Source organism: Myripristis murdjan, chromosome 18 (genome assembly GCF_902150065.1).
Source record: "Myripristis murdjan chromosome 18, fMyrMur1.1, whole genome shotgun sequence".
NCBI lineage: Eukaryota > Metazoa > Chordata > Actinopteri > Holocentriformes > Holocentridae > Myripristis > Myripristis murdjan.
In genome coordinates, this window is record NC_043997.1 from 19,136,725 (window position 1) to 19,160,967 (window position 24,243).

General features: G+C 40.6%; 2 protein-coding genes and 1 non-coding gene across 3 annotated transcripts in view; all 3 read left to right on the forward strand.

The window, feature by feature from the left end:
- The first annotated feature begins 2,768 nt into the window (after window positions 1–2,768).
- Window positions 2,769–5,452, forward strand: LOC115376841 (DNA damage-inducible transcript 4-like protein). The gene is made up of 3 exons (XM_030076636.1): window positions 2,769–2,907; window positions 3,159–3,315; window positions 3,936–5,452. Exons 2-3 carry the CDS (start codon window positions 3,225–3,227, stop codon window positions 4,427–4,429), a joined length of 585 nt encoding a protein of 194 aa, XP_029932496.1. The 5' UTR covers window positions 2,769–2,907; window positions 3,159–3,224; the 3' UTR covers window positions 4,430–5,452.
- Window positions 5,453–17,767: 12,315 nt separating this feature from the next.
- Window positions 17,768–24,243, forward strand: part of spag17 (sperm associated antigen 17) — a 32,927-nt gene continuing 26,451 nt past the window's right edge. Inside the window, exons 1-11 of the mRNA XM_030075740.1 lie at window positions 17,768–17,869; window positions 18,316–18,456; window positions 19,117–19,176; window positions 19,324–19,458; window positions 19,692–19,869; window positions 20,895–21,023; window positions 21,733–21,920; window positions 22,115–22,255; window positions 22,599–22,698; window positions 22,806–22,924; window positions 23,775–23,975. Of these exons, the coding sequence (XP_029931600.1) occupies window positions 17,768–17,869; window positions 18,316–18,456; window positions 19,117–19,176; window positions 19,324–19,458; window positions 19,692–19,869; window positions 20,895–21,023; window positions 21,733–21,920; window positions 22,115–22,255; window positions 22,599–22,698; window positions 22,806–22,924; window positions 23,775–23,975 (1,494 nt within the window). The remainder of the gene's footprint in view (window positions 17,870–18,315; window positions 18,457–19,116; window positions 19,177–19,323; window positions 19,459–19,691; window positions 19,870–20,894; window positions 21,024–21,732; window positions 21,921–22,114; window positions 22,256–22,598; window positions 22,699–22,805; window positions 22,925–23,774; window positions 23,976–24,243) is intronic.
- Window positions 24,112–24,182, forward strand: trnag-gcc (transfer RNA glycine (anticodon GCC)). Its single transcript has one exon. It is a non-coding gene; the product is annotated as a tRNA-Gly (tRNA).

Genomic DNA, 24,243 nt, shown 5'->3' on the forward strand with positions numbered 1-24,243 from the left:
ACAGCAATATGACTGTGTCTTGTTAACTTGCGTCAGTGCATGGGAACCAAGTGTACTCTGTGTAGTGCTCGTAATGTGAATAAGGTCATTTCATCGCCCTACATATAGCCTACTGCTGTTATGATTTTACTGTCTGCCATAGACCCACACTACACATACAGTTATATCCCAGTATAGATTCATCATGGTTGCACATGCATTCATGCAAACTGTGTCAGCATGTGCAGATAAGTGGAGGACACTGGAAACTGGCTTCAGGTGCTGTGTGTAAAAGCGCTTTAAAGACAAGCTAACAAGAAATACACATTAAATTTCAGTCCAGATTTCAGTCCTCAGGGCTTTGAAATATTTCACCTGCAGCTGACCTCCATAGATATCTAAGTGAACTGATCCTGAGTTTTTTTCCTGCTCATTAATTTTTTATGATACAATAAAATGTGTCAGCTCAGAAGGTTTAACTTAAAGCACAGGTGCATTGTATAATCAACTTAGGTCAAAATCTGACGAAATGACAGCTGATGTTGCATTGCAGTGATCTCAACACCAGAATATATAAATTCACCATTGTCAGTCATACATTTATTGGAACTGACAATTCAAGACGACTTGCAAAAGTATTATGCTGTAGCCAGTGCTACTAACTTAGGAAAAGATTTTGCCATCCACAGTCTTTTTCTAAATGTAGTCTGATCTTTTCAAGAGGTAGAAAAACTGTTATGACAAAAAGTATTTTACTAAAACTTTTCGCTTGTGTTTAAGGCCTTTGGAATGTATTTGACATCTCAGAAGCAGTACACAGAGGAGTTACTGTCCAAAACACATGCTTTGGATAGTGTTGCCACATCCTGGAGATTACTGACGTTTAAAGTGAAACTTTTATAGAAAGATGTCCCTATCCTTCTCCCACACTGTTATAAAGTACAGTGCTTTGCTGTAATCCCAGAAATCTGGGGAAATTTGCCATAATCTCCTGCCAGCTTCAGTGTTTCGATAGTTCACACAGCTATAGAACTTCGAATGATACATACAGTATACGTACACGTGCTGTGCGAGGTTCATGAAATTCTCTTGCTGTTTGTAGGTTTTATGCAGCGCTTTGACAAAAGTCTTGTTTACCTTCAGGCTTCCTCACAGGACTTCAGTTTGCCTACATCAGCATGGGCAGGCAACCCTGGCTAAAAGCATGTGATTTTTTTTCTAAGGGGTATCTAGTTCTCCCCATGTGACGGGAGGAAAGCGCTCTCCAGCCTGCTGGATTCCATTACCCTCAGCCAACAGGACTGCAGGGGGTCAGGAGGGGGGCAGATCCAGTTACTGGGAGAAAATGACTGTTGAGAGGGTATGATTATGGATAAACTGCTGAGGAGCTGAACATCTGTCCTCAATCTCTAATGTGCCAAATGCACACACACATACACACACATTTAGAAGATGAGACGCTGGTTCAGTAGGCCACAATATGCATAAAGATACAACCTTGTGGATTGATTGAATTCTCGGGGCTTTCCATGCCCACCAAGAGGCCACCACCTTAATGCGTCTGGTCCATATTTTTTGGCTATGTTTTAATACTAAATGTGCTGAAAATATAGCCTGTTACCTAAGCTTTTAAAGATTTATTTTGTTGTTTCTAAACATTCACTAATTTCAATGAAATTCTTCGAACTCACATATTAATCTTGTACTCTGTGGATACTGCTGAAAACTGTGAATTTCCTTCGGGATGAATAAAGTATCTATCTATCTATCTATCTATCTATCTATCTATCTATCTATCTATCTATCTATCTATCTATCTATTATGTGTGAACTATGTGTGCAGTCAAAAGTATAGGTAGACCGTATATTCTTTGAACATACTGCAGAGTATCTGTTTCCCACCCATTCACCTAGTAAGTGCAATCACTGACTCTCTGTATAAATAGGATGGTTACAGTAACAGCCTCCATATGTTTTGGGGCTAAATGATAAAGCTCAGGCTGGAGCAGCAACTACTTGGTGTGCATCTGCTCCTCTTAATTCTTTGAGTTTGAAGAGATTAGAGACATAAGAGCTTTCATTTTTCATAGTCACATTGGCCCATAATTGATACAGCAAACAACAACATGACTGCATATAGTTGAATTTCACGTTTAAGAATGAGTGAACATCCATCGTGACCTCATGTTCTGTACTTGTCTCACGCCAAAACTGTGCATTCACCAACACTGTAAGCCTGATGTTAAAATACACATTGGAAACATAAAATCCCACTTTTTTCCCAGTCACATCAGAAACTCACAAAACATCTTTAAAGGGTCAAACGGAGGGTTCTTTTGAACTGCACAGACCGCCAGGATTGCGATTCTTATTTTATTTAAAACTTGTGATGTAGTGGCAAATAAAAACGTGAGTGAACGTGGCATGATATCTGATAAACATAGGGCAATCAGCCACTGCATATATCCTATATCCTCTCCACACAGATAGATAGATAGATAGATAGATAGATAGATAGATAGATAGATAGATAGATATTCTGCCAATTCCATTCCATCCCTCCTCAAAACAAATAGTTAAATCCACTCCATCCATGTAGCAACACAAATATGCCCCTAAACAACTGGTCAGCTATTTCATTTAAACGCCTCGCAGCAGCCAATCAGCTGACAGGAGGTGTTGCTTGGTAAATATTTCCCCCCCACGAACGGCGCTCTGTGATTGGCCAGCGCGGCAGCTCGGCTGAATCCGACCAGGGTATAAAAGCTCCCCAGGCAAGTTGGGAGCGCTGCAGGCAGTGTGAGAGTGTCCGTGTGGGTGTTTGTGTGTGTCGGATAGGTACGGGGGGGTTGAGCCGCCGTGAATGTTTGAACTTATTTATGAGATACTCTCCAAATTAATTTATTTTCCACTGCAGGGGAACGTAAGGTAAGTGGTTATGCGATACAGGTGGATATGTTGTGCTAACGACTATTAATACCGCCGAGTAACTTATCCTAACGTTAGCGTGAGGGGGAAACCTGGCACGGCTTCGTTGCTTGTCATGTTACCAAGTGATAAATTATGGCATTTTGAAAAGTCCCAAAGCTAGTCACGTTAACTCACTGTGTGACCGTCTTGGAGCTATAAAAACAAGCCGCCCCGGCTGCTGCATTGAAGCTGTCACGTCGTTTTCCCAGGTAACTTGGCTAAAGCACAGGGAAGGAAAGCAGCCGCCGCCTCCTGGAACAAGCAAGATTTTCACCATGGTTGCCACAAGCACATTAAAGACCAAAAACAGCGAGTGCATATCCGAGTTGGTGGAGCGGAGATATGACCAGGCTTGCATTGAGAAAGGTGGGTTCACCGGCTGTTTTGTGCGTGTTGTTTATTTTCTGTGGGGCTAACCTGCTAGTGACTGGATAGTGGAGTTGGGTGCTTGTTTATCCCTGTGTGGTGCATGGCTGCAGCAGTGGAGGGGAGGGGGACGGGCAGAGGCAAGTCAACAGAGGATGAAGTCATCCCTTCAGCCTGGGTCTGCACAACAGCAGCCTTCCCAAACACCACTTTCAGCATTTGACAGTCAGTCATCTGTAGCCGTCCCAGTCATGTTTTTGTCCTCATTCTAAGCCTTGCTGTGCTTTTCTGTCTCAGGCTTTGCTTATATGTGATGGTGTCAACACTCATCCTATGAGGGCATTGCAATCTGAGAGGATGAGAGTACATGAATTCTCACAGCCAGATCACTTAACTCATTTGCAGTTGAGGATTGGTGCAAATAGTGTTTGGCAGCTAAATAAGACTAAGGAGAAAAAAACATAATAGCATCACTACAGTGCATGTAGACATCTTAAAATATCTGTTTGTTCTACACAGTAACTTGATTATATTGAAAATTTGGCTGCTGCTTAATCAGAAAGCTTCCTTTGATGCCTCTCATGGTTTCCTAAATGGACAAATTGCTTTGTTTCCACCAGAGCTGGATTTCTGGGATCACTGCCTGGCCGAACCGCAGAGGAATGTAGATGTCAACGAGGACAGGACGTGTCAACAGCTGGCCAAGATGTTCGAAAACTGCCTGTCACGTGCCAAGAAAACAACGCTGCACTGCTCCTCTGTGCTGGTACCAGAGAAGCTGACGCGGAGGATAGCTCGCGACGTCCTGCGGCTGGCATCGGGCGAGCCTTGTGGCCTGCGTGGCTGCGTCCTGTATGTTCACCTGGAGCTGGACAAGGGCTGCAAGCGGCTGGAGCGCATCGTGTACGATGCCACCGTGGTGCCCACTTTCGAGCTGACTCTAGTGTTCAAGCAGGACGGCAGCGCCTGGCCCAGCCTGCGGGACTTCCTCTTCATGGGCACCTGCTTCGCCCCGGGCTTCAGGCACGTGCTCAAGCTCAGTCCAGGTTTCCGGCTTGTCAAGAAAAAACTGTATTCCTCCTCCTCGGCTGGTACCGTAGTAGAGGAGTGCTGAACAGGGAGGGAGGGATGGGAGTGGGATGCTGGGTTTTGTTTCTTGGGTAAACGCACTTCTGCCTGAATGTAAATGACACTCCATTGGTGTCTTCTTTTCTACAATTTTTTTGTACAATACACTTTGTCAATTCAACAATTAGTAGTCTGTCTGTTCCTGAGTGGTACTCATTCAATTTGAAACTAAAAGAGGTGGAGTTGAGGTTGATGCCTAAACAAGACAGATAGTTCTGGGACTGGCTTCACGGTATTTCTAACAGTACACGTTTTTATCAACAAAATTGTAATATTCTGGATGTTTTTCGTAAAACAAACATTTTCCCACTCGCGCACAATTTGATGTACATTTTTCAGATGAAAGACTGTTTGCGTCAACATGTTTTTGAGAGGGATATACATTCTGTAGGTACAGTTCTGTTAAGACACTAGCCACTTTGTTGATGCATCTACCTGTTTCCAGATTCATCCAATGTGTTCAGCAAAAGTAAACACACGTAGGCTTGAATAGGATACTGAAGAGAGAATTTGGGGGCCATATAGTTGTGTCATGCTGTATTTAGGTATGGATGTTTAGATAAGTCATTGAATGTCTTGTGAAGATGCTGCTTTCATGGTCTGGGCTTCCTTGCACTAGGGAAATGTGAATGCCTTAACTGCCATGTAATCTTTTTTTTTTTTTTTTGCACTCAGATAGATCACAGTGTTGGAGTTTAATGTAAATCTTTTAACGCTTTTTTATACCCTCCATTTCATTGCAGAGCTTTTCTAGATTGTTGATGGGATAGTTCATTCAAATGTATACTTGTTTCTGTACCTTCTTAACTGGGAGGCACATGAAAGTAATGAGGTTCAGAATTGATGCGTCAGATTTTTCTGAATTATCCCCCACAGGTTGCAATGCATTTTTCAGAATAACTGAAGAGTTTTTTTTTTTTTTTTTTTTTTTTTTTTGGACACAATTCTAAATTCCTGTTTAAGGAAATGGTAGTTCTTGTCTATTTGACAATAAAACATTTAAACCATGCTTTGAAGTTTGTGGAATTTATTGCGCACACACTGATGGTTCCTTCGGCTGCCTGTCGGGAGGCTTTGAATAATTTTGTTTATTCAACAGGCATTCAAAACGATGCATATTCTGGAGTCGTAAACAAGCCTGTTAGGAGTGGGCAGGCAACCACAGCGGCACAATGCAGGCTTTTTAAAGAGGACAACAAGGCCTTTGCAAAAAAAAAAAAAAAAAGTGACGCATGTGGTTTATTATGCTTACTCCTGACTGGTATAACACAGAATTTTCAGCGTGGTGTCCATTCACTGTACAAAAAATTTCTATAGGCTTTGTAACTCTTAGCAACAGGCATCACCCTAAACTACCTGTTTTGAGAATGTAATTTAGATGTTTCTGTGTAGAGTCCATACACTTACACTGATGAAACCATTTGGAATAATGTCATGATTAAGCCATATTGTTGGTTGAAACATGTGAGGAAGCAGTTCTTATTCAAGTGTTTTTCAGTATAAAACATGTATCAATCCTAATCCTCCCTATGGCCTGGGTAGAGACCTGACACTATATGCTAGGTTAAAACTTCACAGAGGCTTTAATATATTTGAGTAGCTTGTGCATCTGCAGGCCCATGGGTGTTTCTGTAAGTATATCAGCTCATTGTGAGACCCTGGGAGTACACTAATAACCTGCAGAGTTTGTGTGGCATTTCTCTCACTCCCTTTAATGGAGGTGTCTGCGTGGCGATTTTGAGGGGCACTGTTGTTGTGTGCCATACTAATGAGCGCCCAATGAATTAAAGCTTTTGTCACTTGTGTGGGACTTTCAGAGCAGCGGCATTTATGCTCAAGACTGATTCCTCCAATTCAGCCTCTCGTCTTTGTGACTGCTTGGGCGGACGCCAAAAGGAATAAGTTGCATGACGGTGGCGTACCACGTGAGCGCATAAAAGTTCTAATTCATGGTCACATCGGCCAAATGTGATCATTTACAATGTGTCACAAACACACAACCTTGGCCCTGACATGCTTGCACACTGCCAGCTACTTATGTGGGTTAACAATAAGGAATGTCCATAATTGGACCCATAAAAAGGATAGAAACCCATAAACATATGAAAGATTTACTCAGTGTTTTTGGCTACACCATGGCCAGTAAAACTACATAAAAACCTCAAAATGTTAATGTGAAAATGTGGATGGTCAAAATGATATGGATTCAGTCCAGTTCTAATAAAACTCTTATTCGCCTGGATGCAAGACAAGAAGTTTTTACTACCTCTGTTTATGGTTTGATTCATCCTGAAAAAAAAAAAAATACAAAGATTTAACTCAACACATGTGGTAAGAATTAATTTTTATAAAATCTGGTTTATCTCATGTTTCACTTTGTTGCAATAGCGTTTACATTAAACATTCATGCATCTTTTCTTTTTTTTTTTTTAACTTTTTTTTCATGTTATTGTTCTGCTGCTGAATCAGGTCTTCATGTATTGTAAAAGAATAGTGATTCCTTCATCTTTCTTTTATGATTATTCTGTTTCATTGTGTTTTAAAGTTTAAATGCCCACAGTACAGGAAAAAGCTACACCTTCCTTTCTGAATACTCCTGCAGCCAGATGATAATGGTGTAATATTGTTAACACCTACATTCACTGGTGGAAAGAGTACTAGTAGAAGTACTGTGACTTTGTTATTTGATGTTGTTGATACTTAAGTAGAAGTAGAAGTACTGCTGTGAAAGTCCACTGAAGTAAAAGCAACAAGTAGCTCATTTAAAATGAATTCAGGAAAAAAGTTACTTTTTCAAAACAATAACTGTGTTACCTGTGATTTTTTCTCCCATGCAGTAATGAAAGGATGGGCGAACACGATTCAATCTCCATTCTTTTTAATGTGCATTGCGCAAAATTATCAATGTCTGATTGAAGGGAGAACCTCCCAGACTCAGCTGACAAATGTAGAATGAGCACATAAATTTAATTTGCTGTCATGTCTATAACTTTGTGTTTGTCCTCCTGTTGTTTATTGTAGATTTATTTTTTGCCATTAACTTTGTATTTAATATCCCCTGTGCAGCATTTAGGTGCTGTCCTCTTGCATAGCACTTTGGTCAGCTTGAGCTGTCTTCAAATGTTCTCTATAAATAAACTTTATTTACTTTACTGGCTTACGTAATATGAGGGTTGAGTCTCCATGGATCTCATTGTCAGGCCAAGCCTCTGATATTTTTCCCCCTTTTTCCACACTTATTCCACATTGTTGCCGGTTGAGTCTACATTTGAGTTGAGTCCAGCTGCAGTTTTTGTTCATCGTGCAGCTTTTATTGTGAAATTTGGAAATGACAAGAAGTAGAACCAACAACGTAGAAGCAGGTTGCACAATCTGTCACTGATCATTTGTTCTCTGTAATGGATATGATTTAAAATGTAGTTTAGTACAACACAGCATAAAACACACCAAAAAAAAAAGTAAAAGTAAAATGATTAACTTTAAAAAAAATACACAAAGAGCTACTAAATTTCAGTAATATGAGTGCATGTAATTAGTTACGTCAACCTCTGCCTGAATTCACTTTGAAAGCCTTCAGGCAAAAGGTAGGATTTCAGCAGACCACTCAGCCTTGTGAGGAGCTTTGTGAGTGTACTCCCTTCATGATGCAACACCCACTGTGTATCACCTCTTTATTGACACTGTATGCCCGAAGAAAGGGGCCGGTGAGTCAATCCTACACCATAACGCCTGCTAACATCATGGCGTTTGCCTGTGATGGAAAAATACTGAAGAGCTTCCCTGCTGTTGCCAGAGGAATTTGAACTGCACTGTACTGGCTTGGCAAATCATTTATTGAAGCTAATAAATTTGTTGGTAGTGCTTGAGGTCTTCAATGATTTATCGAGACCTGTGCAATGTGGGTTTAAGTGTCCAGGTGTGAGAGTAGAGGAGGGGGAGCTACCCCCGAGCTGATCAGACTGATCAGAGAGAGCCCCCCCTCTCCTGCCAGCATGGGACAGGGCGCCTGCCAGTGTTACAACCTATAGATGTTTCCTGAGCCGGCGATGAGCTGCCATCCCCGTGCATCCTCCAAGTCACTGGATAGGGCTGTTTGCTGCTCCCAGGAGATGTGCCGGGCTCCGTGCCATGTTGTGCTCCTGACCCACAGAATAGCCTCTTTCTTGGAAGATTGAAATCTGATGAACTTGGCTAAAGTCTGCATGCACGTCACACTGGGACCGGGAGTGTATGATCCAGATATAATTTAATGTTTATCTGTCTTGTCTTTGTGTATAATCTCTGTAAACAACATAATCAAATTTTCTGGTGGGCATTTAATTTTTTTTTTTTTTTTTTTTGCAATATCCACACCCAAAAGCAGTTTTACGCTAGTTTACCAGATATTCCTCCCCCCAATAAAACCTATTCAGGCTTGGTTCTCTAGCTTGTAAATATCTGAAAAATATATTATTTCTTCTCATGCTGACTGTGTGAGAGACAAGATGGACAGCGCAAAGAATGGGGTTATTAGAGCCCACTTTGATCTCTTCTGTCTTCTATTTACAAAAATAGCACAGGAGCTACACGACTATCCTTCAATACCACAGGCCTTTTGTGTGTTATTTGGTTATGGTACACTGGTGGAAACATTCATTCAAATACCTGAAGGGCGACAAGAATGGGCAGCTTAAAAAACAACAAAAACATGTTTTTACTACAGGCAGCATATTTAAATACCAGATATCTGATACCATCTGCAGCGCTCTGGTTCTGTGAGGCAGTGGAAACTCAAGAGCCCTTTTTACACTTGCATTACACTTGCACTTGCATTTTGCATTTCTTAGTCCTGGACTAACCTGAGCCCTGGGCTAATACCTTAAATTACTCTATGCAAGGTTTTTAGGTTTAAGTTCAAGTTTATTTAAAGCCCAGTATCATTGTTTGCTGTCTTAAAGGGCTTTACATGCCCACAAGTTTACATCAAACAGGATAACATCCCCTGATTTAATCCTCATACTTACCAAGAGGAAACTCAAACCCTAAAGAACTTAGCTCTAACGGGAGTGGGGGAAATATGTAAAATTACACTGCATCCAGCTTATGATCCACGTTGCAAGATGGGACTGCGATAGAGAAGAGACGAGTGTTTCCTTCCCTTTAATGAAAACACCATGGATTCACTCTGTTCACCCAAATGAAATTCTGGTGTTGCTATGGACACTCCTGTGCCGACAGGAAGAGACAAATTGAAACTTTAAACTGTCTCCTAAACAGCAGTGAGTGAGAGCTGCATGCGGAGAAAGCTGCACTAACAACATTAGACTTTTTGCTTTTGGTAAAAAAAAAAATGATAAAAAAACATCAAAGCAGGAGCAAACAGGAGCTTGCTATGTGTAGTTTCTTTATTATTATTATTATTATTCATTTATTAGTTCATGTCATCACAGACAATGTACAAAGGATATTAAACTCATAGAGAAAAGATATTTTGTATTTAACTAAATAGCCCGTTTCCATCTGCAGTCCCAGGGCAGGTAGCAAAGCACAATGAAGACATACAATACAAAAGGAGAATAACAACACAGATGTACAATAAGACACCAGAAAAAACTCTCCTCCCCTCCTACAAAACATAGTCTCTCTCTCTCTCACACACACACACACACATACACACACATAAATCAAGAAATGCCTCCCTAAAATTGCATAAATTATCGACGTCACATTACAGCGTTTCTGAGAAGTCGAAAAGTTTCAAACCTCTCACTGACATTTGGCGCTGCGGTTATAAATCCACATTGTATTGCCAAGCAGCACTAAACCCTAAACCCACCTGGGTGGATATAATGTACACAGAGGCAATCTGAGAGGGTTTAGCACAGCTTATAACACATTGACTGCGGTGTATCACAGCAGTCATCAAGTATCACGTTTGACCCAACCTAGAACACAGGGTCATTGTCAGAGATGTTTTGTTTAGCCTTTTATAGATCATTGGTGTTTACATTCAGATCTTAGCGCAGAGCAGGGCTCAAAAAAGACTTTGATTTTTCTAATGTAAAACTGGTCCCCTCAAAAGTCAAGTAAGCGTGGATCCATGGGGTTTGGTCACAAATATATGAGTCACCTCAATTCATGTGTTTATTCATGTGCATGGCATTAAGCGAGCCATCCACAACACTTAACTTCACAGCAAAGTGCAAGTAAAGGTCATTTCACCACTTACTTAACTGATGCCGGACAACTGTTCAACACCGTGATATTTGAAATGAATATGATCAGCAGCAATCTAAGTACGCTGTGTTGATCTGTTTGTGTGGCCACCATTCAAAACTGATGCTACACGTGGCCACACATGCCTCGAGCGCCTGAGTGGAACACAGTGTTTGGTGCAAGTGTTGCCTTTCCAAGAGGGTGAGGGATATTTTATTGTGTTGGTCACTTTAATGGGTATCTAATGTTAAAGGGAAGTCTGCTTTGACATCCAGATTAGCTCTGACACAAAATTATCAGCCCTTTACGGCTTGGTCAGATGACTTAAACTTGAGTAGAGGAGTATGTAAATAGCCAGTAGACCAATTTAGGATTAAATTAATTAATCAACTCTTTTTCCTTTTTTTTTTTTTTTTTTTTCCTTTTTCTTTCTTTTTTTTTTTGGACAGCATATTCATGCCAAGTTATGAGGTGGCAGTCTATTTTAAGCAAGATAATTTACAATTTTGGCTGCACACTGACATTTAGCATCATGGAAATTAATTTTGTTTTATGTCACTGGTGAGTTTCCTGCTATTTGCTTCAAAACAGGAAACTAATGTTATTTTTTAGCTCTGACACAAAATTAGCAGCCCTTTACAGCTTGGTCAGATGACTTAAACTTGAGTAGAGGAGTATGTAAATAGCCAGTAGACCAATTTACAATTAAATTAATTACTATTTTTCCTTTTTTTTTTTTTTTGGACAGCATATTCATGCCAAGTTATGAGGTGGCAGCCTATTTTAAGCAAGATAATTTACAATTTTGGCTACACACTGACATTCAGCATCATGGATAATTAATTTTGTTTTATGTCACTGGTGAATTTCCTGCTATTTCCTTCAAAACAGGAAACTAATGTTATTTTTATTACTGGCCAACATCTTTGATACTTTACCCAAAGACACAGCTAGAAATAGCTCAGATAACATGGACCCCAGTGAAAACCAATGCCACATTATGGCCACAATAATACTACCTGAGTTGGATTTTTATAACTAGTTAGTACATATGAATTGTGTAATTATCATAAAATTGAATTTATAACATAATGTGACCAGTGTTAGCATTTATGGATTAATAACTATTTTTGAAAAACTTAGTGCACTCCACACTCTCATATTAATGCTAGATATCTTAAGTCAAAAAGGTGCAACTAGTTTACACACGTGTCAGTTCAGTCAAAGTAGACTCTTTTAACTTTTAACTTTAACTGTTCTTGATTTGGATAAAGTTTTTCCTCTGTCTTTATTTGGGCTTTTAAGACAAACGAACATGGTTTCTTTGGTTCAGTAACTAACAGAGTCCTAGTTTCAGTGTGTTTTTCTTAGGACTTCATGAGAAAGCAACCAGCAGTGTGAGCCCCCATTGTGAGCTTTATATTAACAACGGGAGAGACGGTGTACATGTACAGATTTACAGCGCTAAGTGAGGATCTTTGTAAACACAGAGATAACATGCTGGAATAGCAACATGGGACCAGCAACCAAGGCCTAAATTCTGTTTATGACACCATTGCAGAAACTATGCCAAAATATTACATGTAACAACTATAAATATGCCATGGAGAGAAATGATAGCCCCCTGTGAGATAATCCACACCAAAACACTGTCATATAAAATGAAATATCCATAACAAACATAGAATGCGCAAGAATAGCAACGGCGTATTCCAGAAAAAACGCTGGTATCTTTGGATGTTGCTATGCTATTTGAGGCTGTGTGAATGGAGTGCTATAAATGTACCACTACAGTGTTTATCTGGCCAGTGTCTGACCTTCGCAGGACACTGCCTCAGGAACGTTCACATCTGACAAGCCTTCTATAATGAATGGGCTGCTGGCTGGAGACCCGAGTTTCTCTGGCATCTGACAAGTGGGCGTTGTCTCTGGCTTGACCTTTTATGGGGGGCTGGAAGTAGGTCGTTGCCTGGGTGAAATCACCTTCATGGCAGTGGCTCTTTACGAATATGCAAACCGCTCCAAGTAGGGCAATTCAAAATCAGTGGCCTTCAGTGCAGAGGTGGCTTCGTAATGGGCTTTACAGTATGCTCATGACTAGAGCAATAAGCATTTCATGGATTCACTGCAAATGAATCATTATTAATAGGTGTTATTGTATGCACTGTATGGAGTCCTTGATAATTTTGCAGTGGAGCATCTCTCCAGGCTTAAATGAGGCTCTTTGTAGACTGAACAGCTCTCAAAGTCTAAATCAGCCTCCAAACAAAAAAAGATGAAAGTACGTGCAGATCTTTAGAAGTGTGTATGCGTGTGTGTGTGTCACTAGAAAGCTTACTGGAAGTAAGAAGCTAATTTGACCTCTTGCTGTGGGACTGATCAAAGGGTCCCTTTGGTCTCTGTCTTGCCCTGAGAGATCCATTGTTCATTGTAATTACAGACCAAATAAAAAGAAGTGTAATATCCTCTGTAGATGTTTGAAGGATTTTGGATCAGATAATAACATCAGCCAGTAGAAACTGAAGCACAAATGGTTATTATAATGAAATGAGGTGTGTCTTATTTATTTGAAGCCCTCTCAAATGGGGCCTGAGAGTTTTGAGGGTGAAGTGAAGTGGCCGTGGCTCCTTCATGCTCTTAAATGAAAAACAGCTAAAAGCAAGCATGAGGACATTAAGACAAAACAACAAAGCCACCATTTCATCTTTTTGTGGGTTCTACAGTATCTTTGTTCAAGATGGATTTTCATTCTACTTTGGATTCATCTATCAAAGCAGAGCTGGAGACTGACTTTTTATCTCTGTTGCTATAGTGTATCCCCTCTCTTGTGCCTTGGCTCATCTGGTGGAACAATTGTTTCATTACTCAAGATACAGACAAAATTACTCTGTGGCTTCTCTGTTCCAGGTTTCCATCCTTGGGATCTTCAAGGTTGTTTTTTTTTAAACTGATTTCTGGCGCTGAAGATGAACCAGCTGTCCTCCATGAAGTCAATCAGCTCTGCGGCTCAAGTGCTTGATTCAATGATGGGACATAGCATAATTATCGCTCTTAAATACTGCTATTAACATTTATGGAGGCGTGTGTGTTTCAACATACATGTGGATTAGAGTGTATTAGGGTTCAACTCACTCACTTTTTGAAGGCTAATACTGATACCAATATTTTTAGACTGAAATTGTAATTTTATGTCGTTGTTCAGTGTCTTTAAACTTTCAGAAGTACTAAGAGTTTCCTCCCATAATTTTACTGTCAGCAGACTGGAAATGCTTCGGAAACAGTGTTGGTTTTATGATATTTGTTTTATTTGGGAGTTTTTCAGGCTGTTTTTATGTTGCTGTGCTCAGATAGGAACCTCAGTTACATCAGAGATAGATGACATGACTGACTGATATGTGATGTTTAATAAAGGGCCAATATTGTCCTGATACACAAACAGGCCAGGAAACCACTCTAAGCCTGGATTATCTGTTTGTGCATATGTAACCAGACGGGAATATTTCATTGCTACGCTGCATTTCATTGCTTCTTTGCTAAGTCTTTGTTGGAAGATCTTCTCTAGTTATCTCAGCCATTGATATGATAATCCCATGGTGCAACAGATGAGGCCACAGTGAGGTCCACTATGCTCACAACAAATACCTTCGACTGTTCCCACTGGCAGTATCACACACAAGTTTGAAAGTCAGTGAAATATCTGTGGTTATCTGCTCTCACTCTGCTCTCACTCGAATGCTCTTTGAGCATTCGAGTGAAACTGAGACATAAAATTGAATTTAGCAAAAGAAATATTGAATTTCTGTGACTTAAGATGCTGAAACTGCATGCCCAATAATCTGGGACACCAATACATTGAGTAATCTCAAAGATAAACTCAAATGCTTTCTGTTTTCTTTTTGTTTATTTGCACTGCATTTGTGTGTTTAACAAAGAGCAAATGGGGGTGGTTAAGGTTTTGATAATATCCTATATGGATAAACAACACTCATTGGTGGCTTGCTGACTGGTTGAATGATGTATAGGAATGTTTACTAACATTGCATTAAAACATGAAATAAGAAATATACTTTAAATAAGATGTCGGCTGCCACTTTGAAACTATTTGGGGGCTACAAACATGCTGTTCTTCTAGAGGCAGAGACCCAGAGCGCAAGGTACTCACTGCCATCTAGTGGGCACAGCATGTATTGATCATCACCAAGATCAAAATACGTCACACTATGCAGTGTTACACCACACAAAAATAATGTATTTTTCAGTATCAAAGCATATCCATAAGAATACACGAACATGGCTTTTAAAAGAACATTAGCAAATCTCAACAACACTTTCCTCACATGTTTTAAAAGGAAAAACACCCTGTCCCGCATCACCTCCTCTCCTGCCGCAGACTAAAATCCCCTTGATGCCGCCAGTAGTTGCTTAAAGCGGTGATTGGCCAAAATCAGCAATCGATTTTTTTTGGATGGGAAAACTCAAGACGTGATTGGTTGGTTTCGTTTACCGTCTAAGAGTAGCGCATTGATATTCAGAGTAAGAGCACTTGTTGATTCAAGTCAAGTGAATAGGTCCATCGTGTTCAGGTGCTGTGTAATATGCGGCATCTTAAAAAAAAAAAAAAAAAGGTGAAGTGGAGAGGAAAAGATGGAAAAAATAAAGTCATTGAAGGTGAGGAGACAAAATGATGTGAAATCACGGAATTATTCGCCAAAGCCCCTTCCGCTCCCGTAGGTAAGTTAGCTAGCTAACTCGGTGTAAAAGTTAGCTAGACAGGACAGGGCATTTGGTTTTACCATAACTCGGGAAAACAAGGCATATTCTAAACTGCTTTCATGATTATTTAATTTAAATGCTGGACTGTGATAGCTAGCCGTATGTGTGCTGTGCAGAAGAAAAAAACATTTTGCTCGGTCCAGCTGCATGTTGAGTGTGACATTAACTCTTTACCTAATAAGCCCTGCATGGCCCAGCTGAGAACAATTTGTGGACAGTTTATCGTGAAACAGAGGACAAGTATGAGAAATTAACTCCTAACACTATACATCACAAAAATGTAGGTGTAAAACGTGTTACGGATCGGACAATTTGTGTTATTGGCCTTGTAATACACTATGTACGTTTGTATGTTTATTTAGCAGCGCCCCCAGTGGCAATACTAAACATGGCAGGGGCCATGCAGTAATAATGTACTTTGAATGTGCCTGTTATTGGTGACAAGTAAACACTGCCGGGGACAAAGTACAGGCCTGCTTGTCTTAGTTAATGCATGCTTTCTTACCAGTTTACTACTACACACTAATTGCATTGTAAGGTATGAACTTTGCAGATGACACAACAGTCATCGGCCTCATCCAAGATGGTGACGAGTCTGCCTACAGACGGGAGGTGGAGTGGCTGGTCCTCTGGTGCGGTCAGAACCACCTGGAGCTGAACCTGCTCAAGACCGTGGAGATGACAGTGGACTTTAGGAAGAGCCCCCGCCCTCTCCCCCCTCACCATCCTCAGCAGCACGATGTCTACTGTTCCTGGGATCCACCATCTCCTGGGACCTGCGGTGGACCACCCACATAGACTTCATCAGGAAAAAGGCCCAGCAGAGGTTGTACTTGCTGCGCCGGCTTAGGAAGTTCAACTTTCCTCTGGAACTGCTCACACTTTTCTACTCCGCCATCATCCAGTCTGTCCTGTGCACTTCCATCACAGTCTGGTTTGGGTCTGCCACCAAACAGGACAGGAACAGACTACAAAGAACAATCAGGTCTGTAGTGAGGACTTTCGGGACTAACCTCCCCTCCATTCAGGACCTGTACCAGTCCGGAGTCAGGAAAAGGGCCGGTAGGATCTCTGCACACCCCTCTCACCCTGGACACAAACTGTTTCAACTTCTCCCCTCTGGTCGGTGCTACAGAGCACTGTTCACCAGAACCACCCACCACAGAAACAGTTTTTCCACCAGGCTGTTGTTCTGATGAACTCTTCATAGTCAGAGTGTCAGGTCCATACACACTACATCATCGCACATTATTGCACATCATCTGTATATAGTTGTTATAGTGATTTGTTTGTTTACTATTTTTTCTCGCCCTTTCTGTGTTCTCTTTTGTTATTTAATTTATGTCTATCTGCACTGTTTACTTGTCTATTTGCACTGTTTACTTGTCTACTTGTTTATTTTGCCACCCTTTTTCTGTTTTCTCTTTTGTTATTTATTTTATGTAAATTTAGAGAGAGCAAAGTTTACCGGAGTCAGATTCCTTGTATGTGAACGCATACTTGGCCAATAAAGCTGATTCTGATTCTGATATAGGTTTTGTATATGACAAATGCAGGTCGGTCTTCTTTTTTTTTTTATCAGGTTAACTACACTGAATATGAATACAGATTTCCTTTTTTTCTACAAGCTGGAAATTATTCCAGCGCTAGTGCCTCTGAGATAGTGATGCATCAGAAACCCAGTGGTAGTTCAGAGGTGATGGCTGTAGTATAGGGACAAAAAATTACAATAACATAAAAACAGAACTAAAGCATTTGGCCGTTCATCTCGCTGGATATTGACCTCTAGCCAACATGTAAATGATTCGCTGTTAAAATTGTTTATACAATGTTATCATATAATATCATATAAAGAGCCCTGTTGTGACCGAGGCTGCAACTGGACGCTAACTTGACTCGGTCCGTGCCCCGAATATAGGCGCCGTCAAGTTAGACAGAAATAGCGACACCGGCATTTTAATTATTGAGCTTTCACAATAAAAGCGAAAAGCGATTACCGCCTGAACGCCATAAGTCAGTTATAATTTGTAGCGAATACTTAGCACCAAAACAGCAGTGTATTTATACATACATTTTTGCTGCAGTTAATTCGTGTGTAGTACTTGAATTATTTGTGTTACATAAAAACTCAAAATACATCGTTTTTCCCCAAGAGAAACATACAGGAAGTCTTATTCTGTCTGTCTTTGCTTTCGTGTCACTGCGCTGCTGTTGCCAAGGCAACACAGGCTCCAGGCGACGCTGGCGCACAAACTAACCGTCAGCGCTTATTTTCTTCACTAATTTGATTTTGCCAGGAAAACTTTGAGAGTACTGTTAATGTTTTTCCACCCACACTGAGTGGTAAAAAGGGAAGATGCCACCAAAGCGAGTTAGAACAGGTAACAACGCTGCTGCAGGAGCTGCAGCGGCCAACAGGAGTTGGGAGGCTGGTCTTACTGAGGCAAAGTTTGAAGAGGTATGTGATGTTAACTGAACACTTGTGCTTGTTAGTTTAACTCTTGAAAATGATGGTTGCAGTACCTGTTTGTTGTCTGTCATAACTAAACTCCAGGTCTCAGTTCTCAGTGGGGTTTATTTTTACTGTTAATGCTATTTTACTGTTGTCAGTGTGCTGCTCTACTGACCCTTGCATTTTTATTTATTTATTTATTTGTTTACTAGTGGTTGACTTGTTGATCAAGCAGAAAGTTGGGAAAGTTTTTTTCCATTGTTGCAGATGGTAATATTGCTGCATTAAGCAGGAGGTTAACTGACCAAGAAGTAAAATTTGCTTGTAAATGTTGTATTGGCGGAACAACAAAAATGTGAATTATGACATTACAAAAAATTATGAGATCATTCCTCAGATCTGTGTTAACGTAGGTGTGTATGTGCATGTATGTATGCTGATGCTGTCTCCAGGATTCATGGCGTGCCTGTGTGTCACTGGTGGTTGGGCACAGTCCAGAGGATGAGGAGCTGATTGAGGCTTTAGGCCTGGCTGTGCAGAAACCACTACGCAAACTCTTCACCCTGCTGACCTGGGATAACACTCTGGCTAAGGTATTCTATGTTTTGTCCTTCATATCTATGTGTGCCTTTTGTCATTATTATTTTTTTATTTGTATCCATGGTGGTTTGGTATTCCTTTAGTTTTATGTGACACATAAAACTGACCTTCCTCAGTGTGCTGTGGCAAACAAAGCATCTATTTGCCACAGCACACTGAGGAAGGGTCTTGTCCTAAAAGTCTATGCGGCAATAAAAATATTATTAGACTGTTGTTCTCAGTTTGTATTTCAACAACTAACTTATTAACAGATTTAAATAAACAGATTTTAACACTGACAATAAGTTGGCGTCTTGTATTTGCAATAAAAGAATAGCCTAATTTACAAGAAAGAAGTAAATTTCAAATTACCTGTAATGGTCACCTCTTAGATTTGTGTTGCTAATTCAAACTTAAAACTTGTGAAAACCTGAGCTTTATGTGTTTTGACTGACATCTACAGTACATTTGGAGCCCAATTAATTTTGGTGTCTGATCTCATGATCGAAATGTTTACATGCACCCAATAAGTTTTTCAGTATTCCAATCCAGTGTATTTTCATTTCCCTTTCTTTCTGCTTACATTTTTTTAAATATGTTTGTATGATTGCCCTTTATCACTATAATATAATGTATGTGCATCTGTTAATAGAAAACTGTTTTATAATTTGCAGATCCATGAGCTGGGGAACCCCAAAACCAAGAAGCCCAAGAATGTCCCTGTCTTCTATGAGGTTCGGTCGTGAGTTCATTGACAGAAATTGATCCTGGTGCTAAATTTGTTTTTAGTATGATTTTTAATATATTTTTAATATCACTTAGTCTAAATGCTGTTATAGAGGGGATCATGGGCTGGTCTTTGTTTGTATATGTGTGTGCAGGTGACAGAGCCCGCCAAGGTGCTGCTTGATGCAGGGCAGGAGATTCCCTGTGACCTGATGGCAAAAATACTGAAGTTCCAGTTGCTAGAGATCAAAGCCAATGATCAGCACAGGAGGGCAGCAGAGCAAGTAAGTGTTCTGCATATGTTATTTTAGCTGTCATTGTTTCCTTTATAAATTGGTAACAGTGTTAAATGTGGGCACTTGATTGATTGATTTCCACTTGTGCCTCGTTATATTGTGTGTTGTAGTACTAAACTTGTCAGTGAGTGCTCAGCACAGTAAGGCCATTGTGCACATTTCAACGACTGTTCCCCACGGCAAATTTTTGTGCAGTTTTATGCCATTTTTGTGCATCTCCCTTACAGGCTGAGGAAAAGAAGGCAAAACTTCAAGCTGGCTCTAGCTCCGCCACCAAAGCCAAGGGAGGGGCTAAGGCCTCAGATAACAAGGCCAAAAAACCCCCTCAACCTTCAGGACCATCCCAGGAGAAAGAGACCAAGCTCAAACGCAGGGGACAGAACGTTGAACCACTCAACTTCATAGGTAAATCCTAAGTCCGAAACCATTGTGTCCAGGTGATTGAACTAAGCAAGCTGAATCTACAGATTATGTCAGCATGAAACATGCAATGACTGCTGCAGTAATATGTGGGATAATTCATCACACAAGTGTAGCTTGAGTACAGCATCTACGGCTATGGCACCCACACATAATATCAGATGGCTGAGATGAGTCAAGCATGTTACGGGCATGCAGACTTGTCACTGTTTGGCTGTTTTGAATGGGGGAGTGGAGGTGGGGTGCCTATGTGCGTGAGAGTATCAAGTATGAAGTTAGCTGTTTAATGTTAGATGTGAGAGTAGTAGAGCAATGTGTGTATGGTTCTGGCTGTTTGTCATTATTTGTAAAGACCCCCTCGAAAATGAGATGGTGCATCTCAAGGGGCTATCCTTGAAATAAAGAATTAAAGAAAGAACTCCTCAGGACCCAAACTGAGTTTCTGCGTGTCTTGTTTGCCACCTCCCAGTTAAAGTGAAGGAGTTTAACCTTAATGTTAGCCACAGTAGGATAGGCTAATGTGGACTGGCTGTTCTCATTTTAGTGTCCCTCTCAGCTGCATCTTAACAGAAAGTGGAGAAATGCCTGGTTAGAGTCTCTCCCAAGTTTTGTTTAGCCACTCTCAGAATTGTCTATATTTTTTGTGTTTCTGACAGGGTGTTAAAATGTGGGAATATTTCTGCCAATTTAAGTGAATTTGTTTCCCTTACCCTTTCATATTTTGGACAGGAGAAGTGAAGTGCAGTCTATCAGTCTACTTGTTCTGTTTTTTTTTTCCCAATTCTCCAAAAAATGGCATGTTTCTTTTCAATTTTAGATCTATGCATTTTAGCCTTGGCCCTTAGTGTGCAGGTGTCATTTTGGCGTTGGACTATGGCATGAAGTTACAGTGCCAATAGATCCAGGGTGTCTGATTAAAAAAATTCTCTCCCTCTCTGTGAATGTATTTATTTATTTATTTATTTATTTATTTACTCCTTGCATTTTTGTGTTTTTGCGTGTCTGCACAGATGATGAGCCAGACGATGGTCCACACCAATACATTCTGTTGCTGGGCTTCCATCAGCCCCAGCTGCTGAGTTTGCTTGATGCCTTGGGTGTGCACGTAGCCAATGTCATCAAGCTGTGTTCGGATACAGGTGCTTTTGAGGAACCACACACCCCTGAAGGAAGCCAACAGAGCCAGAGGGGATCTCCAGTCATAACTGCAGGTGAAATGAAATGAAATAAATAAATAAATGAATAAAAACAAAAATAAAACAAAACACAACATCTACTACTACTACTACTACTACTTAAGTATTCAGAAATTAGAGGTGAATTATTTGTATTGGTCATTATTTGCATCAACCTCCTGTTAAGCAAGGAGAATGGCAGAGTAAGTATGAATACTTGGCATACTTAAATTAAGTCAGTAGTTCTCTTAGAGAATAATTGAAAAATAGTCTGTTACCACCCACTGATGTAAAATGTAATAAACATTTTCTTCATGCAGAGGTGCAGCTACCCATTAGTCACTATCCACATCTGAAATGTAGTGAAGTGATGAAGTGATTGTTGTTGATACGAAAGGCATTGTGATGAAAGTCCTCTGTACTCTTCTGTAAAAACAGTCTCCAGTGAAGGCAGCATGTTTCTCACTGGAGGTTATTCACTGAAATCATACATGTCAGTGTATTCACTGAAAATACACTTAATATCTCTTTTTAAATTTTTTCAAAGTCTTGACTAAAAATATTGAGTCTGGACAGAAATGGATGGAAACTACTAGGCCTACTTGTCAGCTTCACAGAGGCATGAAATTGTGAGGCATTAATTCTGGTTTCCCATACATTAAATCATCAATAGTTGAAGAAGAGGTTCACGGTGGTGAGGAGCTCGCTGACCAGGCCAGGAAGCTACAGGTTTTCTGGTCAGATCTGAGCCTAGTCCTGGACAGCGCACCGCCTGGCTCCAGGCTCTACGATGTCACTCAGCTCAGCTACACCGTCCGAGCTCCTCCACTTCCCTTACACACAGAGGACCCTAAATCTGTGGTGAGTTGGACCCAAAGAAGTTAGTTAAGGATTAGATACTCCACCACACTTTGTCCAGTAGTGTTTATCTGGAAGCGTCACAATCATTCTGTTTAATGTTGTTTTAAACATGAAAATATGGGCTGATCGGCTTGTCAGTTGATTTCACTTGGCATATGATTTGATCCTGTGTGTGTGTGTTTTTGTTTGTCCAGCTGGCATTGGGAAGTCAAATCTTTGATGGTGTGGCTTGTCTCATCTATGACTGTCTGGACTGGTATAGGCAGCACAAGCACTACCAGAACAACATCAGATTCATCAAGATTCCTACTGTTATTAGGTTGGAACCTGCAGAGGTACACTCATCCACATACACATGCTCACACACGAATTTCAAAATAAGGTCCCACTCACATTAGGTCCATTTGGCCTGTATCGTGCTAAAGCCAAAATTCCTCCCTCCCCAGTCCCTGGCTGGCCTGCACTCACATTACCTAAAGCCCAAATGCGCCCAAGCGCGATTGCCCCCGGCATGTACGTCATCACGTTGAAATACGATACAAGCATGGCCCGACGACATTATAAATCAATGTAGTTCAAATACATAGGTTTTTCATACTTAGGTTTTTGCAACATTTCAGAAGTTACAGAAGATCTCTGACAGTTTCATTGTAGATGACATTTGTGTGTGTCTCTCAGGATATTCAGAATATGCAGCATATGGGGACTGCTCCCCCCACAACTCCGGGGATCAAGAAGAAAGCAAGGCAAGAGGATGCTCCTTTAGGCCTCAGCCAGGGTACAACCATCCTCTAAAATAATCCTCCTGTACCACAAAGTGGGTGTGTGATGTGTGAGAGGACAGCCTAAACTTATTTCTTTCCCATTCTCTCTTCTCTGTCATAGAGAATGAGCTACCTCCTTTTTCTGCAGATGTGGATATGCGTTATTATAGCAGCCTGTTGGACCTGATTCCTCCTGAGGCCTCCTCTGTGCCCCTCATCTTGCACTGTATGCTTGAGCAGGTCAGTGTGTTTGTGTGTGTACCAATGATGTGCAAAATTTGAGCAGAACCAGGGTATTTTAGGTGTCCGGTTGATCCTATGACTTGTCTCAGGGGTCAACATATAAAAAATATTCTTGAGCCTTGACACAGTAATAAATCTGTTAATCATTTGATTTTGTGAATCTGTTACTGTTTTATTGGCAAAAGTTGTAGCAAAATTGCTACAATAAACAATTCAGAAGGTGACAGTAGGCAGCCCAGTTCTCACCATCCTTGTATATCACTTTGTCTTTTTTTATTGTCCATAGGATTCCTTGAAATTTCTTTCAAACACTGGATTTTATAAAAATAAAGTAAGACCTCCAAATAAATAAATAAATAAATGAAATAATGGCCTTGAAACTCCTTGATTTTCTGGAAGCACTTCAGTTCACTTAAAGTCATCAATAAATGCCTCGGCAAAATAAATGATTTTACCAGAACTCCTTCATCTTTACAATATCATGTTAAAAGAAAGAGGCATCTATGATGTCTTGACCAATATCTTGTATTACCTCAAAAGATGACAATTTTGAGTTCTTGAATTTACCCAAACAAGACTTGGGGAAATTACTGAGAAGTTCATGTAGTTGGTGTTGTCAAGAATTTTTTTGTTAAATATGCACGTTGGTGGCACCAGGTGGCAGCTTGAAGTCACTTTCAATTGTGAGAGAAAATGGGACACTCCTCTCTGCAGCAGGCCCACTTTGTGATTTTGGCTGGTAGGATGGGTGTCTTTTTACTACTTTTAACTAGTGTAACTTTAATTTTGTAGTGTTCCAATTTTGACTCTTTTCTGTTCATTTGTCTGTATGTGTCTCTTTTTCCAGGTGGTGATATCCACAGAGCAGTCCCTCTCTTTGTTGTCCCAAACAGCTGACGAGCCCAGAGCCAGTAGTGGTTTTTGGATCGACTGTCAGCTGGTGAACTACATGCTCCACAGCTTCTTGCCTCTGGTACACACAGAAGAGGAGAGGAACCACATGGTGAACAGCCTTCTCACTCTGATACAGGATCCACAAGATAAGAAGGTATGGCACGTACACCCAAAAGCACACACTTTGGTGAGAGTAGAGTAGAATACATTCTGAAGAGGATTAAGAAAAATGTTGTAAATACTGTCACTTGCTCATTCGTGCAGTTGCTTGATTGCTTTCTTCCACAAGAGCATTGGTGGTTCAGTGGTAGAATTCTCGCCTGCCACGCGGGAGGCCCGGGTTCGATTCCCGGCCAATGCAATAACAATTTATTTTTGTTTAGGGAAGCAGTTAATGTGCAGTGGTTGTATTTCACTTGGTA

Bases quoted from the DNA above. Each gene is read 5' to 3' on its own strand.
- LOC115376841 (XM_030076636.1), top strand. From the start codon at position 3,225: ATGGTTGCCACAAGCACATTAAAGACCAAAAACAGCGAGTGCATATCC. The intron at 3,316-3,935 runs GTGGGTTCACCG...TGTTTCCACCAG, and splicing joins CCAGGCTTGCATTGAGAAAG to AGCTGGATTTCTGGGATCAC.